Here is an 11,248-nt window from a genome sequence, read left to right on the forward strand (position 1 = left end):
AAACACTGCCGGGGATAGCGGACAGGGTTCCGGAGTTTACGTGCCCACGCAAGCGCCGCGTGCGGTGTCCACCGGTGTTAGTCCGCTCTCGTCCTAGCGCAGCTTCCGCCAGGGCTTCTTCTGGCAGCCAAGCCAGAAGGAGTTATCGCGATAATCTCAATCTCCACGTGCACGTACGCACCTCGCTGTAAGCAGTTTCCTCGCAGTCGTGATTTGATTGCTCCTGCCCTGCCCTGCGCGACCCGTGGTAGGATTTCTCTTAGTATTTGAAGGCGCCAGGACCACGCAGTGCTGAGATTTGTCACCGATCGACAGCCGCGTAGTCAGGCGCTAGTGTCATGATAGTCCACACGCCCAGGCGACCGCTTCTACTGGTATCCCACACCCATGATTTGGTTATCCTGATCCGCAGACGTGCTGGACTTCTGACTTTGTTCATCTCGGCGCAGAACGCAACACGAAGTTGCTCGGACAATGTCCAGTTAATACTGCGAGCACGACGAACCTGGTCGTGGGGCCTGTTCTCAATTGGGATATTATGCCGGCGTCTGCTGAAGTCCGGTAATCTCAGTCGGTTCTGTTGTGTTCATCGTCGACGTAACTTGTCGTTGAGTTTATAGGAAGACCGCAGGATCCTGGAGCGCTAACTCTGGAGACCAGGTCACTACTCGCCACGGTCACCACTCGCCTGATCTTCGTCTGCCGGCTGCATGGCTGGCAATGACAGCACGGGACGCGGGGTGAACTATGAAGCAGGGTCGCATCGACAGGGACGCGTTCCTGATCCTGGCCGGCGGTGGTGCCGGCCAGCAAAACGCCGTCGCCCTGCAACCAACACCACTGAACCCCACACCACGCGGTCTGCCCTAGCCCGGCCCGGCCCGGGCCGGGCCATCCAGCCAGCCCGCCTTCCTCAGCGCTCAGAGCGTCTCACGTCTCAAGTGCATTCATTACACAGCGCGGTTACTGCGCGGAGAGCGCGAGAGTGAGTCAGGTCGCAAGCTTCGGCGATACAGCGCCGTGCTGACCGCGGCCAAGGGTTTCGGGGCGGGCACGGTTACATGCGGCAGCGCGGCTCGGGCGGGTGCTTAGGTCCCCGGGAGAGCCACTACAGTGGTGAGAGCGGTGAGGCCACTAAGCTGGTGCATGAGACACTCGGACGGAAGGAACCGGGACACACGGCCACGGCGCAGGGGAGATGGCGCGGTGAGCTGTGTGCGGGGTTGGCTGCGGACGCCCACAGGACGGCAGCCCCCCGCTGCGCCGGAGCTCCGCTGGGCAGCAGAGCACCAGTTCCAGGAGCACCAGCAGCGCAGAGCAGAGCGGAGCATGATGGAGCAAAGCGGCGTAGAGAGCATCGCGTGAGAGAACCAGAGAGAAAGCCGAAGAAACCAGATCACCGCGGGAGACGGAGCGATCACGACAGCGTCGCGCGTGCGTCCACAGACACGCGCTTAATTATAAAGCCCCTCTTCCCCGCTTCCCTCCCCTTCCCCACACAGCACGCGCAGGTCGCTGCCCTCCTTCATCGCCATGTCGCCCGCTGCCGTCGAACCCTCCGTCTTCAACGTTACCGTCGCGCCTCCCGATGCCCTCTTCGGCGTACTCGCCGCCTACAAGGCCGACCCGTCTCCCATCAAGGTCGATGTCTCGGTCGGCGCCTACCGTGACGACTCGGGCAAGCCGTGGGTTCTCCCCGTCGTGAAGAAGGTCGACGTCCTCCTCAAAGACGACCCCACCCTCGACCATGAGTACCTGCCCATCACCGGTCTACCGGACTTTACCGCTGCCTCCGCGAAGCTCGTCCTCGGCGCGGACGCTGATGCCATTAAGACTGACCGCGTCGCTTCGGTGCAGACCATCTCCGGCACCGGCGCAAACCACCTTGGCGCCCTTTTCCTCGCCCGCCACCCTCCTACCACCTCAAATGGCACTCCCTCTGTCTACATCTCCTCCCCTACATGGCCGAATCACAAGCAGATCTTCGCCAACGTGGGCATCCCCGTCAAGGAGTACCCGTACTGGGACGCCGCAACCCTCGGGCTCGATCTCACCGGCTTCCTCGCCACTCTAGAGGCTGCTGATCCTGGTTCCATTATTCTCCTCCATGCCTGCGCCCACAACCCCACCGGCGTCGACCCGACGCCGGATCAGTGGAAGACCATTGCAGAGGTCATGATCCGCCGGAATCTCTTTGCCTTCTTCGACTGCGCTTACCAGGGCTTTGCCTCGGGCGATCTCGACAAGGACGCCTGGGCCGTCCGCTACTTCCTTTCGCTCGGCGTCGAGCTGCTTGTGTGCCAGTCCTTCGCGAAGAACTTTGGCCTCTATGGTGAGCGTGCCGGCGCTCTCCATGTTGTCTCCTCCTCTGCAGACGTCTCCGTGGCGGTCAAGTCCCAGCTTGCTCTGCTCCAGCGCTCTGAGATCTCTAACCCGCCCGCCTATGGCGCGCGCATTGTCGCAAAGGTCCTCAACGATCCCACCCTCTTCAATGAGTGGACTGTCGACCTGAAGATCATGGCCGGCCGCATCCAGGAGATGCGCAAGGTGCTTTTCGACAAGCTCATCGAGCTCGGAACACCCGGCACCTGGAACCACATCATCGACCAGATCGGCATGTTCTCTTTCACGGGTCTTACCCCCGCGCAGGTCGCCAAGATCACAAAGGAGTACCACGTGTATCTGACCGCCAATGGCCGGATTTCCATGGCAGGCCTGAATTCCCACAACGTCGAGTACTTTGCTAAGGCCGTCGACAGTGTCGTCCGGACGGCGTAATTTTGTAATACACAGTCTATGAAGTAGTAGAGAAGATCAAAGAGTACCTCACAGCCGGCTAGAGACTCACTTTGTAGAGTCTACTGGAGACTCAGACATGCGGTCGGGGTGAATGTCTGTGCCACACTAGCCCTAATACCGCCACAAATTAGGGCTCATGCGGTATGCACAGCCACAGCATAGTCTATAAATTGCTCGCCACCCCTTACACCCATTTTCTTCCTTATCCTTATGCTAGGGCATTACGCATATCAGTGAGGATTCGTCCGAGATTGTGTATTTGCTGGTTGAAAACTTTAACCTTGACCGCTCCTACGCGTCTTTCGATGCGTAGGGAATTTTTGGAATAAAAAAAGATCATGCTTTGCTGATTCTGAGGAGGTGAGCGTGGTTGGTGGCGGCGTGTGAACCGGGGTGTGTTCACTGCGTTGTCGTCGCCTCCAAGTTCCATCCATCTCGTAGTAGGGCTTTTTATCGTCTAGGCTTAAATAGAATCTTTGCCTTTGAACTTGACTGTAAATATGTGGTGATATGCTGTGGCGGTGTGTTGGTGGTGCGTCGTGAACTGGACCACGTCGTAGGCCTACTCGCAATCACTACCACCACTGCAGTTGCCTGAAGCATCAGGCGATGAAGTGCAGCTCTATGCACGATCGGATGGGATACTCGATTTCGCGATGGCCTTGCAGATGCGTAGTGTACAGCAGTTCTATTATTTTACTTGCGTGATGGCCCGATTAGTTCGATTCCATCAGATCTATCTCCGCCTTTGCCCGCTGCGTCGCGCCAACAAACGACTCCAGCGCCTTCTTAGCACTCCCATTCGCGATCGCCTCACGCGCGAGTACGACACCATCTTTCCACGTCGCGGCCTTGCCCGCCACCACCGCAAGCGCAGCTGCGTTGATGAGTACCCAGTCTAAGATGGGATGGCCCTCAGGCAAGTTTCCGGCGACGAGGTGCTCAACGACCCGCGCATTCTCCTCTGCGGTGCCCGAACCGACTTCCTCGAGTGCGTGCCGGGTGATGCCAAAGTCCGTGGGAGAGATGATGCTCTCGACAACCTCGTCGGAGCCAGGCGTGACACGCCATATCCGCGTGTTGCCCGAGGGCGAGATCTCATCAAGACCTTCCTCGCCCCAGACAATCATGGAGGAGCTCTGGGTACCCGCGGCTCGGTCGAGTAGGATGATCGTGCGCGCAAAGATCGCTCCGAGCTCGGCGGCGTTGACACCGATGATGCGGTACGAGATCGGTGCCGGGTTTAGCAGCGGGCCAAGCACATTGAAAATGGTAGGAAAGCCGAGTGCCTTGCGCACCGGCGCTATTTTGCCAAAGACCGGGTGATACACCGGCGCGAAAAGGAAGACGAATGGGGATTCGGCGAGCACTTGTGACGCAGTAAACGGGGTCACCGATTGGATTGACGCACCGAGATTGATGAGCAAGTCGGCCGCGCCGGAGGTCGACGTCGATGCGCGGTTGCCGTGCTTCTCATTGTTAGCACCGTTCATGACGGCTATTCAGTGGAATACAACCCACCTTGCAGACACTGAGCCCCAATCCCGCGGCGACAAGTCCTGACGTCGTCGACACGTTAAACGTATTCTTGCCATCACCGCCGGTACCAACGACATCAACGTATCCTGCGGGCGGCACGTCGACTTTGTGGGAAAATTCCTTCATCGTCTGCGCTGCGGCAGCGATAATGCGGGGATCAGAGTCGAGCCCCCGCGCGCGGAGCACAGCGAGGAACGCGGCAGTCTGCACGACCGGCACGTCTTCAGTAAAAATCGTGTGCAGACATGTGCGCAGATCGGCGTCGGTGAAGATTGGGTTTGTGCTAGTGAGCGTGCGCAGGTATGGCGTGAGCGGGGAGGCCATTGCAGGTGGTTGATTGTTCAAGCGTCCTCGAGGCGCCGCGAGGACTGAGGAAGTCCAGGGGCTGCAAGCAAACGGGGTTTGTGTCGTTCAAGTTTTTCTCGAGACCGCCAAACACATCGCCAATTCGCAGGACCGACCACCAACTGAATTCACAATGCTCCAGTCAATCTCCTGGCGAGCAACTTCGCTGACCTGCGCTGTGCTGCAGCTGCGGCAGGTGACCACAGCGATTGCATCTACTACAGTTCACTCCGTCTCCTGTGCCTCCTTCCGAACATATGCGACAGCAACCGCCGACGCCCCGAGACGAGTCCACCCAACCCCACTGCCTGGTGTGCGTAACTCCAAGAAGCCGGCCGACTCGCGGAAAACGTTTCTGATTGATCGGTACACCTACATGCTGCGGCACCGGCCGGTGATGCTTCTCGTTCAGCACAACAGTCTCACCACCGCCGACACGTTCGCGCTGCGCTCACAGCTCAAGAAGATTGGCGCGCCGCTGACAGTCGTCAACACCGCGCTGCTAAGAGTGACGCTGCGGTGCATAGAGGCGGAAGATCCGGCGAGCTGGGAGGCGCATCATCAGTACCGGTCTACGCGACACCCGCTCGAGCGTCTGGTCGTCGGGCCCACCGCCGTGGTTTCGTTCCCCACGCTGGAGCCGGAAGCTATCGGCGCGGCGATCGACATCATCGATCGTAGTGGTGGACGGTTGATCCTCGTAGGTGCGTCGATCGACAACCGTCTGCTGTCTCGGGAGGAGCTGAGCGAAGTGCGTAAACTGGGTAATTTGGACCAGATGCGCGCGCAATTACTGGGTACCCTTGAGGTGCTGCGCGGCGCGGGATTGGTGCAGACGCTCAGTAGCGCGGCTACCGGGCTGTATCTGACGCTCGAAGGGCGGAAGAAGCAACTCGAGGGAGGAGATGGGGAAGGGACCGCATAAGTGGGCCAGCGAGGTTGTATATAGACAGTAAAGTACATTATTTCAATATTCATGATCATCAAGGTGGATAGTTCGTAGAGGCAGGGTTGAAATACTGCATGATCTCCCAACCCGAAGTAGTTCATATCGTGGTACCCTCCGCTACATCTCAGATCCCACAACGTAATGAGTGTCAGAACAGGATTTGCGTCTGCTCGTCAGGCGTCTTTAGCATTGTCTCGGCGGCCGCGTGTTGCGACTCGATACTTGCTGTCCCCGTCCAGTACTGCTCGGGGCATCAACACCAGTGCTAGCACCGTCCGCCGTTCATTTGCACCATACATCGCAGGTCTCTCCGCCGTCGCCGCTGGTGCACTGTACACTGCCACTGCATCTCCTGTGCAGCAAGACACCGACCATTTCGCGACTGTCGACCCGAAATTCGCACCACTGTTTCCAGAGGAAACGTGGAAGCCAGATGCATCGGTCAACCCCTTTCTGCGCCGTGTGAGCTCAAGCGGGACGGAGTACTGGCTGCTCGGACTCGGCATGCGTATGGTTTCGTTTCTCAAGATGTACGTCTACGCGGTGGGCATATACGTGGCGAAGGAGGATCTTCCTGCCGTGATGACTGCGGTGTCGGCGGCGTCCCCCGAGGCGGCGCTCGACACGAAATCCGGCACGGAACTCTTCTCGGCGTTGCTGGACTCGCATACGCGATTCGCGCTGCGCATCGTGCCCGTTCGCAACACTGACTTTTCGCACCTGCGCGACGGCTTCGTGCGCTCAATCATTGCGAGCATGAAGTCTCACGCCGCCATCTTTGATTCTCACGCGGACACGACTCTCGGGATCTCCGAGTTCCGAAACGTGTTCGGACGCAAGCTGACGGTCCCTAAGAACGGGGAGTTACTCATGGTGATTAGAAAAGACGGCACGCTCGAGTGTACGTACGCGCCGCGGGGAGCGTACGAGAAAGAGGTCTTGGGCACGGTTACGGATAAGGATGTGATCAAGGCTTTATTCTTGCACTACCTTGCTGGACCAAATGCGGCGAGCGAGCAGGCACGGACGTCATTGGTGGACAGCATCGCTAAATTACTATAGATACATAGTCTGTGGTGCTCCTTCTAGCTATGCATATCACCTCCTCATCTCCTCTTACTCGGTGAACCAAAAAAAAAACATATCGTCTAAAGAGAAGACTCGTTGAGCATGGTCTTGAGCTTGCCGTTGCGCTTGAGCGTCTGCAGGTCGGAGTTTCCGCCGACGAACTTCCCGTGTATCCAGATGGCGGGGACAGTGCGCTGGCTGGTAAGCTGGTAGATGGCGTCCTGGATGGCGTCGCCGACGTCGAGCTTGTCGAGCTCGAGATCAGTGTGCTCAACGTGCTCCTGGTCGAGGGTTGCCTTGGCGGCCTTGCAGTACGGGCACCACCTGCAGTGTTGTTAGCCCTCATTCATTATACAGCCGCAGAAGTGGGATACGTACGACTTGCTGAATACGACGATTTCGTGCTCTTTGATAAGGTCAGTGACCTGCTGCTGATACTTGGAAGACATTTCCGGGGATGTTGAGTACGCCGGAGCGGAAAATAGGGAACCCAGTTTGGCGGGAAGCGGGGTGATTAGGCGGGAGCTCTGGAGAAGCGCAAAGCCTCGTGGAGTGTGAGAAGTGCGGCGGAGGAGTGCGCGCGAGAACGACGCGGACGAAGTGGACAGTGTGGCTGCTGTGCGTGGAGCGGGGTGTGTGAGGTTCGGGGGACCGTGGACCGGTTTATATGCTAACACACGCGGGGACTGAGAGGTGATGAGCTGCTAGTTATAATTTGCCTTCGGCGGTTGGAGATGTGCCCGTCGAAGCGCCTGGCGTTGATTAGATTATCGGTTCGCCATTTGTCAGGGTCAGGGGAACGTACTTGCACGCGATGTATCTTCGCCACTTGGACGGCAGTCTTGTCATACTGATTTATACGTTTGTTTTCTGTCTATACAATACTATCGCTGTTCATACCCGCCTGAATAATATTCTGTTCGATGCCATATCACTACTCAGGAAGTTCGCACAGCTCTTCCTTACGCGCCGGGTTGTATGACTCCTCTGAGGACCGATTCCTGGCTCCATGATCAATATAATTCCCCGACTCACATTTGGGAAGTACGTCGCCATTCAACGCTGCGTCTGCAAGCAGAACTCCTGCATGTATGGCGTTTGGCAGCACCCCCACGTGCGCAATACATTCAACACGGGGGCCCACTTAGTATGTGTGGGTTATCGATGCCGGTGTTGGGGAGTGTGAGCTGTACGAGGTCTTTGGACCAGTGCGGAGCGGGATGAGGCGGCTGGGTTTTGCAGTGCCGTGCACGCCGGAGCTGACGAGCACCATGTGCGCGCCGTGAGTGTTGAGCAGCGGGGCGAGGACGGTGGGGAAGAGCTAGCACGCGACCACATTTGTTGCAAAGGTTGTCTCGATGCCATTTTTCGACGCGCGTATGCGGACAGGGAATTGCTCACTTGCGTTGCCAAGGAATACCGTGAACAAGGGTAGTTCGTGGGTATCTAGCTGCTGTACGAAGGAGTGACGGCGCGCGGACGGACGTGAGAGAAGTGAGGTCGCAAGGATGTCTGAGAAGTGCGTATTGCCGGTGTCTTTTTGCAACTGCGTCACCGCAGCGGCGCAGGTGGACGCGTCGCGCACGAGAATGACGAGATGGTAGTGTGTACGCGCGGAGGATGTTGAACGCGTGGGCGTAGCAGATGTCACGGGTCGCGCCGGTCATGAGGATAGTTTTGTTCAGCGTCATTTTGTGGGCGCAGAGGGTGTGCTGTGCAGATAGAGATGTTTTATATATGAGGTTACAACAAGAGTCTATTTGCAAGGACGGGAGGCGTGGTGATCATTCTACGCATAGCATGGTGGTGGACTTATTTGGCCACACCGCCACCGGCGATGTTTCTTGGTCTAGAGGAATTACGTTCGGTGCCCCGAACTGTCCCCGGACAGCATACGGGCATCAACACTGCATGAAAGCACAATTCAGTTTGCTGAGCTATTGGGGTAACGTGGTGACGATGCTTCGCCACCGAAGGCAACCGCGCGGGTGGAATTACGACGTCTTTGTGGGCGGAACTAAGGCACGTGCAAGGCGACGGATCTGATTATTCTGGGGACAGCTGGCAGGCGGGTGAATGTAACGCTGAATGTAACACTGCAGCGTATACATGGACGATTAGTTCCAAAACAAGCCAATCTTATCATGGCGGTCCCGGGACTCCGTCATTTGTGTGGGTGTCCCTGATTTGCCTTCCTCTTTCCTCCTCTAGCATCTAGATTCTAGACCCCCCCTCTTCAGCTCCCGCAGCATTCTCGGCGGTCGCACGGTACTCGTCCGGTATATACCGCACCGTCTGCAGCGCCATTGAGCTGTTTGCGCCCGCTCCGGCTGCCGAGGCGCCTCTCGCTCCTCCGACCACACCCCAACTGCATTTCAGTGTTTACACATATATCTCCTAGAGCATATTTAGACCTAGATCATGTCGTCTTCGCGCCGCTTATCGCAGTCTTCTCGTCGCTCGTCGCTGTCGAGAGTGCGCACGAATACGAGCGAAATGTCGTCGAAGCGCATCGTGATGCGGTTCACCAAAGAGGAAGAATACAATGTGATTCGCAAGATCGATCGCAACATGATGCCACTGATTGTGACGCTGTTTATTTTGGCATTTTTGGATCGGTCTAACATTGGCAACGCGCGCATCGCAGGATTGCAGGAGTCGTTCAACATGTCGTCGAACCAGTTCGACTGGCTGCTGACGGCGTTCTACATCTCGTACATCTCGTTCGAATGGGTCGGGTTTCTATGGAACGTTGTGCCGGCGCATATTTACGTGACGATGTGTCTGTTCTTCTGGGGCTTTGTCGCTTCGCTGCAGTCGGTGTCGTTTAATTACTTTACACTGCTTGTTCTGCGCTTCTTCCTCGGCATCGGGGAAGCAAGTTTCGGACCGGGCGTGCCGACGTATCTGTCGTTCTTTTACCTGCGCAAGGAGCTGTGCTTCCGCACAGGATGCTTCATGGCGGCTGCGCCGCTGTCGACGGCGTTCGCGGGGATTATCGCGTACATGATCACAGGGCTGGCGGACAAGACCCCGATCGACTCGTGGCGTGTGCTGCTGTTCGTGGAGGGCATTCCGTGCATGCTGATGGCGGTCATAGTGTGGAACTATCTGCCTGACCGACCTGGAACTGCAATGTTTTTGAATTTGAAGGATAAGATCATTGTACGTGCGCGGTATCGCCGTAGAGTGGAGGTCGAGGGCGAGCAGGTGAGCCACTCGTCGCACTCGCATGGGTTGAAGTGGGATGAGGCGATTGAAGTGCTGCAAGACCCGAAGGTGTACGTGACTGCGGTATGTATAATGTGTTTGGGCGGAGAGCGGGAGACCGACTGACGGACTGGGTAGGCTATGTTCTTTTTGGCAAACATCGCATACGCATCGCTCCCCGTGTTTCTGCCGCTGATTCTGCGCGAGTAAGTTGTGCTTGGTTTAGAAGGGGTGACTAAGGCTGACATTCATAGCATGGGCTACGACTCTATTGCGGCGCAGGGTTTATCGGTGCCGCCGTACCTGGTAGCGTTCTGCGTTGTGCTGATCTCGGCGTACCTGTCGGACAAGCATAAGTCGCGCGCGGAGTACATTGTGTTCCACGCGTCGATTGCGGCTACTGGCTACCTTGTGCTTGCGATATCGCGGGACACATTCACGCGGTACCTCGCGATCTTCTTTGTGACGTCGGGTTTCTTCTCGGTGGTGACGATTGTGATTGCGTGGACAGTGAACAACCAATCGTCGGAGTCGGCCAAGGGCACCGGTATGGTGATGCTGAACACGATCGGGCAGTGCGGTCCGCTGATTGGAACCCGGTTGTACCCCGAGACAGACGCGCCGTACTACGAGCACGGCATGATTATCTGCTGTGGCGCGATGCTGCTTGTTGCGATCCTCGCAATCGCCCTGCGCCGACACCTTGCAGGCCTCAACGCGGCGAGCTACAAGGAGGAGAGCTACCGACTGATTTCCGAGGACGGCACACCTGCACCGCCTAGCGCAGCTGACGATGACGTGGAGGCTTACTCTGACGACGAGGAGGACGAGGACGGAGACGAGGACGTGTCGCGATACGAACTGATTTCGTCGTACGAGGCGCGGCAGCTACGAGAGGAGCACGGGTTCACGATAGATATTTTGGATGACGCGAGTTCGGTGGACTCTGTGCTAAAGAGCGGCGCGAAGCTGGTGTCGCGCAAGAAGCTGCAGAAGTTCAAATACATTTTATAGGGTGTAGGAGGGAAGGAGACATAGAGAGAAGTACACGGAGATTGGATATTGTGCATGTTGATTGAGTAGTCATGTCTTTAGTTTTGAATAGTTGGATAATATAGCCATGAGCACTTTGGTATGATGCGGGGGTTTGGCAATCGGTGCGTTGTGTTTGGTGCTCGCCGAGCCAGAGCTGACCTGGCGCTAAACCGGATGCGCTCCGAGGCGGCACTGGAACGCCGCACGACTATATGAGCATCGGGTTAGGGCAGATAGCAGAATTGCGTGCTTGAGATGATCGGCCGCAGCTGGCGCAGTTCTCGCCGCCGCGCCCTGTGCCTG

At 57.2% G+C, this 11,248-nt stretch overlaps 6 protein-coding genes across 6 annotated transcripts; 4 read left to right on the plus strand and 2 right to left on the minus strand.

The window, feature by feature from the left end:
* The first annotated feature begins 1,411 nt into the window (after positions 1-1,411).
* V1518DRAFT_419569 (pyridoxal phosphate-dependent transferase) lies at positions 1,412-2,994 on the plus strand. The gene has a single exon (XM_066904799.1). The coding sequence runs from the start codon at positions 1,534-1,536 to the stop codon at positions 2,776-2,778; it is 1,245 nt and encodes a 414-aa protein (XP_066758459.1). The 5' UTR covers positions 1,412-1,533; the 3' UTR covers positions 2,779-2,994.
* A 285-nt stretch (positions 2,995-3,279) lies between these two features.
* V1518DRAFT_419571 (glycosyl transferase family, a/b domain-containing protein) lies at positions 3,280-4,753 on the minus strand. The gene is made up of 2 exons (XM_066904800.1): positions 4,321-4,753; positions 3,280-4,268 (listed from the first exon to the last, which is right to left on the minus strand). Exons 1-2 carry the CDS (start codon positions 4,660-4,662, stop codon positions 3,516-3,518), a joined length of 1,095 nt encoding a protein of 364 aa, XP_066758460.1. The 5' UTR covers positions 4,663-4,753; the 3' UTR covers positions 3,280-3,515.
* V1518DRAFT_419573 (mitochondrial 54S ribosomal protein uL10m) lies at positions 4,696-5,660 on the plus strand. The gene has a single exon (XM_066904801.1). It carries the CDS (start codon positions 4,817-4,819, stop codon positions 5,606-5,608), a length of 792 nt encoding a protein of 263 aa, XP_066758461.1. The 5' UTR covers positions 4,696-4,816; the 3' UTR covers positions 5,609-5,660.
* A 67-nt stretch (positions 5,661-5,727) lies between these two features.
* On the plus strand, positions 5,728-6,773 carry V1518DRAFT_419574 (chalcone-flavanone isomerase-domain-containing protein). Its single transcript, XM_066904802.1, has one exon. It carries the CDS (start codon positions 5,774-5,776, stop codon positions 6,692-6,694), a length of 921 nt encoding a protein of 306 aa, XP_066758462.1. The 5' UTR covers positions 5,728-5,773; the 3' UTR covers positions 6,695-6,773.
* V1518DRAFT_333390 (thioredoxin-like protein) lies at positions 6,738-7,413 on the minus strand. The gene is made up of 2 exons (XM_066901175.1): positions 7,079-7,413; positions 6,738-7,024 (listed from the first exon to the last, which is right to left on the minus strand). The coding sequence occupies exons 1-2, from the start codon at positions 7,147-7,149 to the stop codon at positions 6,781-6,783; spliced, it is 315 nt and encodes a 104-aa protein (XP_066758463.1). The 5' UTR covers positions 7,150-7,413; the 3' UTR covers positions 6,738-6,780.
* Positions 7,414-9,196: 1,783 nt separating this feature from the next.
* Positions 9,197-10,924, plus strand: V1518DRAFT_406515 (major facilitator superfamily domain-containing protein; the record flags this gene model as incomplete). Its single annotated transcript, XM_066901954.1, has 3 exons — positions 9,197-9,994; positions 10,049-10,116; positions 10,165-10,924. 3 exons carry the CDS (start codon positions 9,197-9,199, stop codon positions 10,922-10,924), a joined length of 1,626 nt encoding a protein of 541 aa, XP_066758464.1.
* Between the last annotated feature and the right edge of the window lie 324 nt (positions 10,925-11,248).

This window comes from Limtongia smithiae (genome assembly GCF_038497785.1).
Source record: "Limtongia smithiae strain NRRL Y-17922 unplaced genomic scaffold V1518scaffold_9, whole genome shotgun sequence".
Lineage (NCBI taxonomy): Eukaryota > Fungi > Ascomycota > Lipomycetes > Lipomycetales > Lipomycetaceae > Limtongia > Limtongia smithiae.